The following is an 8,108-nucleotide window of genomic DNA, read 5'->3' as shown; positions in this document are numbered from 1 at the left end:
AGACCTAATGAACGAGGAAGAAATCAGAAGAAATATTATTTCCAATATTTCGAGATAACTTGTAATATCAGAATATATTTAAAGGGGGAAAATATGTATTATGATATCTTTAGGAATAGTGAAGGCGAATCTTTCTGGAGTTCTCTTGGGAAAATTTGTTTGGAACTTTAGAGTATTAGGGTGAGAGAGTTAGAGAAAATTGAGAGATCGAGTTAGACTCTTCTCGGCATGGGGTTTGCAACAAGGGCTAGGATAAGCGACATCTCTAAGGGCTGTAATCTCCAGTTCATTATTTAGTAGATTCTCATGCTCTGTGCCGTGGATATTTCCTCTTTCTCATTGGGAAGGGTTTTACCACGTATATTCGATGTCCGAGTACAAAAGTTGAGCACTCTGTTTGTGTTGCAGCACAGAGATGGATGTTGCAGCACTGGAAGGCCGCGTGCAAGATTTTGTTTCTATTTTGGTGCGACTTCATTATAACTCGAAGATCCAACGAAAAGGTCATGACCGCGAGAAGGTTGACTGTCGTTATGCTTGGCTGAATGCAAGCGAAGGTGGAGAATTGTTGGATGTGTTGCACTGTGTCTTGCATTAACCCTCAATCTCGAAGACTCAGTAAACGAGGAAAAAATCATGAGAGATATTATTTTTAATATTTCGTAATATCTTGTAGACTCAGAATATATTCAAAGGGGAAATTATTGTTGGAGAGATATTATGATATGTTTAGGATATATCTTTTGGATATTATAAATTAAGGCCGTCAATATTTCACACGACACAATAACACGACACGGATACGATACGGAGTTAAACGGGTTTGGGTTGGACATTTTTGATAATCGGTCTAAATGGGTCCAACCCATTTAAACACAGTTAATAAGCGTGTCTTATCGGGTTGAACCCGTGTAACCCGATTATACACGATTAAACTTGTTTATTTAGACATGTTTAATCGTGTTACTATAATTATGTAATCCGTTAACCCATTTATGTATTTGAATTTACTAAAATATTCTTATGTAATTCTAACTTCCTAAGTCTTTAACCTAATTTCCTTTAGTTTCTTTCACCCAATCCAACACATGTCATGTTAACGTGTAAACATGTCGTGTTAACGTGTTCGGGAAAACGAGTTAATTGGATAAACATGTCGTGTTAATGTATCCGGGTAATTGAGTTGATCGGATAAACAAGTTGTGTTAACGTGTCCAAATAACGTTTATAATTGTGTCGTGTATATGTGTACTTATTATGACACGTTTCGATAAACGGGTTTAAACGTATCTAAACGGGTTAACACGGATATAAACTTGTCGTGTATGGGTTTCCAAAACTTGACCCATTTAATAATCGTGTCGTATACGGGTTATGACTTCGATGACACGAATCCGCTTAGACACGACACGTATAAACACGATACGACACGAATTGCTACTCCTATTATAAATGGGGTCTTGTATGACTTGTAAAATAAGCCTCAATTACTGTGAAACTTCGATCCCTTGGGGGGCCGATTAAGAGAGTCTTGTATCACGGAGATAGTGATGGCGGATTTTTCTAGAATTATTTTGTGGAAATTTCTTTATAATTCTAGGGTATTAGGGTAACAAAGTTAAAGAGAATTGAGAGATCGGATTTGACTCTCCTCGGTATGGGTTTCGATAACTTAAAATATTATATATTCACAAGAAAATAATGGAGGACGAATACATTGACCAAATAATTGAATGAATTAAATGGGATGGTTGATTTGATGGTCGAGATGGCCAAGTGGGTTTATGCAATAACTGATGTATATATTAATATCAATTCCATATCAATATCTTGGAAGAACTCCACAGTACCGTTAATGGCAGCGCAGACATGGACCAATTAATATATACTGATGTATATCTTGGATTGACTCAGAATTCAATTCTCGTAGTTTTCGGAACCGAAGAGGACGCATAGCGTGCTCCAATCCCCCGTTTAGCTTGGACTCTCTCGGGTTCGAATGAAGCCATAAACCAGCCCAATTGGATGTTACAGGAGTCACTTAACATCGATATCATGTGCGGCATGTTGGGTAGTGATGAATGGAATTCATGAGTAATGGACGGTGAATAGAATCGATGAGAAAGAGTATTGAGTATAATGATCGAAGTAGGAATTAAAAGGATGCGAATGTAATGACCAAAATGTCATTGACATTTAAAATGAATAAGATGATGATGAATTATTTCGCTATATAATCCACATATAATATATAATTGGATGATATTCGTGCAGTATTTATAATTAAATAAAGATAATCAAGACATATAATGCAAATAAATAAAATTTTAATATATGTATGTACCGAGTAGATTTGTAAATATCTACTATGCCGGTCTACCCCCTTCCTCTTCCCTAACCGGTCTCCCCCGTCCCTCACAAAAGCATAAAGGATTTAAAAAAAATAACAAAATAAATAAATTGTTGTTTTGAACAAATATAATTAAAAAATAATATTATACTGGATTCATAAATCTTCCCAATATAAAAAAAAATTTAAAAATATTTTCGATGCCATAATGTTGCCATTTCGTTGTGGACCAATTCCAAAAGAATAGCATGATCTGCTGTTTGGTTGCATTTTTCGGCCCTGATTCAGCCCAATGTGGATATGAGTTTCCCCGTCAAGAAACACAGATTATTCAATTTGGGCTGGTTCCTTGTGGCGTGAAAAAATAAAATCCATATTGAAAAAAATTTTACTCCTTAATAAATGATTCAGCTCAAATTAGATAAGTCGAGGTACATTGAGTTTTAGAATATTATGGTACACTGAAAAGAAAAGAATTAATGAAATACCATTATTGACCCAAAGCTTACAATAACTAACAAGAAAACCTATACTAATCATTCACTTTCTGAAGGCCTGGGCGAATGCATGATTGACTGACACGGCAGGCAAGAGCAACGACGATGGTGACGTAGGAGGCAGCAATGGTGGCGACGGCAATAGCTAAATCGAAACCGTAGTGGCCACGACGAATATATTTGAAGCATTTTTTTCGACATTTTCTCTCTCTCACACACTTCAGTCGCGGTTCTCCATGATCTCATTGACTCTCCGATCTCCGATCATCTCCGTCGGAAATCTCCAGCGAGAAAGTACATAGCAATCACCAACTAGGCGTGCACATCATTCAGACTTCTCGGTCTTTTTTGAAGTCGATAGTCTGTGTCATTGCAATTTCAGGTTTTCATTTTCAGAAAATTATCTTTCACTTCTCATTTTCATTTTCTTCTCTTTCTCTAAACAAATTTTTCTACAGAATAGAGTAAGATTTCATCTTCCATACATGGTAAGAGGAGGAGAGAGGATATTAACAACGACCCACTTAACCTGCCTTGACGATAGATTATACATGACATGAGCCCACATGTGTATTAAACTCGTAATTGCTACCGCCATGATACCATATAAGAACTTCCACCAGGTCTATTAAGCCATCAGGTCCGTTTCTAAAAAAGTTCGAGGTGAAAAATTGTGATACCTAATTTATTATAAACTTGTGATTTTCTACTTAACTTTTTGTCATGTGGGATATTTTGACCCTACACATTGTAATTGTTGGGCGTGTCCTGCATTGATCCGCAATCTCGAAGACCTAATGAACGAGGAAGAAATCAGAAGAAATATTATTTCCAATATTTCAAGATATCTTGTAATATCAGAATATATAAAAAGGGGGAAAATATGTATTATGATATCTTTAGGAATAGTGAAGGCGAATCTTTCTGGAGTTCTCTTGGGAAATTTTCTCTGGAACTTTAGAGTATTAGGATGAGAGAGTTAGAGAAAATTGAGAGATCGAGTTAGACTCTTCTCGGCATGGGGTTTGCAATAAGGGCTAGGATAAGAGACATCTTTAAGGGCTGTAATCTCCAGTTCATTATCTAGTAGATTCTCATGCTCTGTGCCGTGTATATTTCCTCTTTCTCATTGGGAAGGGTTTTACCACGTATATCCGATGTCCGAGTACAAAAGTTGAGCACTCTGTTTGTGCTGCAGCACAGAGATAGATGTTGCAGCACTGGAAGGCCGCGTGCGAGATTTTGTTTCTATTTTGGTGCGATTTCATTATAACTCGAAGATCCAACAAAAAGGTCGTGACCGCGAGAAGGTTGACTGTCGTTATGCTTGGCTGAATGCAAGCCAAGGTGGAGAATTGTTGGATGTGTTGCACCGTGTCTTGCATTAACCCTCAATCTCGAAGACTCAGTAAACGAGGAAAAAAATCATGAGAGATATTATTTCCAATATTTCGTAATATCTTGTATCCTCAGAATATATTCAAAGGGGAAATTATCGTTGGAGAGATATTATGATATCTTTAGGAAATATCTTTTGGATATTATAAATGGGGTCTTGTATGACTTGTAAAATAAGCCTCAATTGCTGTGAAATTTCGATCCCTTGGGGGGCCGATTAAGAGAGTCTTGTATTACGGAGATAGTGATGGCGGATTTTTCTGGAGTTATTTTGTGGAAATTTCTTTGTAACTCTAGGGTATTAGGGTAACAAAGTTAACGAGAATTGAGAGATCGGATTTGACTCTTCTCGGTGGGGGGTTTGTAACGAGGACTGGGATGAAAGACATCTTTGAGGGCTGTAATATCCGGTTCATTATCTAGTGGATTCTCTTGCTCTATGCCGTGGACGTTTCCCCTTTCTCGTTAGGAGGGGTTTTACCAAGTATATCTGGTGTCCGATCTTATTTTTATGTTATCTCATCTCATATTACAAACATCTTGTCACAATAATTGGTATCAAAGCCCAGTTTCTGGAATTGGACCCTGAAGATTTCAAGTGTGAGATTTGAGGTTGAGAGGGTTGATGGATAGAGCAACAACTAATTAAGCAGATGGAGTGGAAGGTATTACTGAGGCAGCATGGCCTTGATGGAGTACTAGGAGGAGAAGCCCCGACGACCATGACTCGAGCTACGACAAATGAGGTGGAGCCATTGGAAGCTATAGCAGAGTAGGAGGCAAATACGAGTCAAGGTGGAGACTTGAAAACTCGTAAAGAAGGACGAAATATCGACTAAAGATAAGGAGGAGTATTCAACAGTTGATGTTGCAGCACATAAAGGGATGTTGCAGCACTACTCGAGTACAAAAGTGGAGCACTCTATCTGTACCGCAGCACAAAGATGGATGTTGCAGCACTGGAAGTCCGCGTGCGAGATTTTGTTTCAGTTTTGATGCGATTTCATCGTAACTCGGAGATCTAACAAAAAGGCCGTGTCCACGAGAAGGTTGATTGTCACGATGCTTGGCTGAATGCAAGCCAAGGTGGAGAATTGTTGGTGTGTCTTGCACTAAGCCGCAATCTCGAAGACTCGGTAAGCAATGAACAAATAAGGAGAAATATTATTTCTAGTATTTCGGGATATCTTGTAACCTTAGAATATATTCAAAGAGGAAAATTACCCTTGGAGAGATATTATGATATTTTTAGGATATATCTTTTGGTTATTATAAATATGGTCTTATACGGCTTGTAAATAAGCCTTAATTGTTGTAAAACCCCGGCCCATCGGGGGGGCAGTTGACAGAGTTTTGTATCACGGGGATAGTGATTGTGGATCTTTCTGGATTTCTCTTGGGGAAATTTCTATGTAACTCTAGGGTATTAAGGTGAGAAAGTTAGAGAGAATTGAGAGGTCGAGTTAAATTCTTCTAGGTGTGGGGTTTGCAACGAGGGCTGGGATGAGAGACATCTCTGAGGGGCTGTAATCTTCGTTTTATTATCTAGTGGATTCTCCTGCTCTGCGCCGTGGATGTTTCCCCTTTCTCGTTGGGAGGAGTTTTATCACGTATATCCAATGTCCGGTCTTATTTTCTCTGTTATCTCATCTCGTGTTACATGCATCTTATCACAACGGTACTTAATATGAGAATGGCAGGCATTAATATATGTATGCATTTTTCAGAGCTTCGGCCTTATTTCACCCCCAAAATGAATTTATGATCCAATTGCTCGATTGGAATAGGTTGGACTAGAGCCGACATGAGATGCTATTTGGCTTCTTGGCTTCTTATCCCATGCCCATCTCCGTATCTGTAAATCCAATGAGATGCCCGTGCAGCATTCAGGCAAGCCGTCACGAAAGGCCCGGAGAATTGGCAGCTATCATTGAACACATCTTTGTTCAAGGTCTTCCACGTTTTGTGCACGAGATCTTTGATGTGTCCTCTTGCCTGTTCCTCAGAAGCTCCCGTTTCGTTCATAAAGCACTCCAACGAATTCAGTTTGTCTCCCTCGGCCAACCCTACCTGAAAATGATGATGTGACCTAGCCGAACACACTAGCTCATGACAGATAATACCACAAGAACAATTAAGTTGATAATATTGTGAGTGCAATTTGGACAATCACACATACCGCTGTTGGAACCAGATCATTGTTAAGTCGAATAAGTAATGATGAACACCGGACAATACTTGGGATCTTGACGATATAGTTTAGTGCGTCTTCTGTTAGGTTGTCCGTAGTAATCAAGAAACAACATTGTAGAGTAAGGAACACTCCGACCGATCTCACCGCGCTGCTGAGGTACTTCTTCAGCGTAGGCATGAAGTGCTTTTGACACCACTTTGCCTCTTCTAGATATGCCTTGCATTGATCTGACCACTGTTAATATTTTCGGCAAAAAAAGGCTGTCAAATACTTTACGGTAACGGCTTTGAGAGGGGCTTAAAAGAAACTTTAACCGATATATATATCTTACTGCTTCCCGCATATATGGGATGATGTTGATGCCTCGCCTTGTCATAGCCCAGAGTCCGATTTCATTCGTGATGTTGTATAGAGCAACAAAGCAAGTGGCCATATTAAGAGGAAGCTCGTCAATTTTGGTGATATCCCATCTGAATATTCCATTTCACGAAAAGATATTTAGATGTTGAACGGTGAATTAAAGTCCTTTTGATCATTCAGAGCTGAAAAGTTTGAGGTATGGTAAGATGGACGACTAACTGATTGATGAGATGAGTTAAGAGCTCGAGCTCCTCCAGAGTACCCAACAAGTCGTAGACATCATCTATAAGTGTTATCATAGCAACGACTTTTGTTGTCATTTCTCTCAGGTCACTGTATTTTGGGTCGAAAATCACGAGAGATGTCCAGAAGCAATGTTCGACGAGGTTATCCCTGAAGAAGGTCATATTGCCCAATCCCAATTCAGTCCACCACCTGCAGGAAGCAAAACATGGAAAAACCATTTCCGCACATAGGAGACGGCAATCAAATGTGATTATGTATACGCTACTTTAGGCAGTACATCCTATTTCATGAACCCTTGGTGCTTTAGGTAGAGAAATCTGGTATGCACCTCACGAGGCGGCCGAATTCCTCTCGGTGGATCAACTGAACAATGTTGTAATCAAGTTTGGCCAACTTAAGCAGATTGGGGTTCATGTCTGGCTGTTCCTCATACACTTCCATGAACCATCGCGCCTCTAGTCTGTTTGGCCTCCAATGGATCGGCATGTCCAAGGCATGCTCCACTTTTACAGCTAAACCTGGGGATGATATTATCTTCTTCTTCTCCTTCAAATGTGCAGTGGAAAACGCCAGAGCCTTGTCCATGACAACTTCGCCTTTGAATCCTAGAAAAGAAGCTTCATACAGACTCAACAATCCCTTCACATCATTAGCCAACACTGACCTAAAGTTGCCCGTCTCACTGTCTATGAATTTTCGAAATACATCTGCATGAAAAAGAGGAGAGATATATTGATGATCAATAAGCACTTGGGCTTGGGAGCATGGAGAGGAACGACTATTACGAACTATTTTAAGATACGCACACATCATCTTTCACACTTGAGTCGCTCACTAACGGTTTTTGACTTAGGCATCGAAGGGTCAAAATGGGCCATCACCATCAAATTTTGACTTTCCTTGCCTGCTCCAGGAAGTGGAGCTCTCAACCTACTTCAGTGGACCGATTGTACCCAAGCCATCTAAGACATGTTACATTCAATATGTAATATCAAGTCCAATGATTTGATTTGGTGAACAAGCAAATCCTCATCCCGGTTTGTTTCTCTCAGTTTTTCCTTTT

General features: G+C 39.4%; 1 protein-coding gene across 1 annotated transcript; it reads right to left on the bottom strand.

The window, feature by feature from the left end:
• Nucleotides 1-6,975: 6,975 nt before the first annotated feature.
• Nucleotides 6,976-7,858, bottom strand: LOC116204384 (beta-bisabolene synthase-like). Its single transcript, XM_031536461.1, has 2 exons — nt 7,374-7,858; nt 6,976-7,234 (listed from the first exon to the last, which is right to left on the bottom strand). Exons 1-2 carry the CDS (start codon nt 7,856-7,858, stop codon nt 6,976-6,978), a joined length of 744 nt encoding a protein of 247 aa, XP_031392321.1.
• Between the last annotated feature and the right edge of the window lie 250 nt (nt 7,859-8,108).

This window comes from Punica granatum, chromosome 4 (assembly GCF_007655135.1).
Source record: "Punica granatum isolate Tunisia-2019 chromosome 4, ASM765513v2, whole genome shotgun sequence".
Lineage (NCBI taxonomy): Eukaryota > Viridiplantae > Streptophyta > Magnoliopsida > Myrtales > Lythraceae > Punica > Punica granatum.
This window is presented reverse-complemented; position numbering and strand designations above follow the sequence as displayed.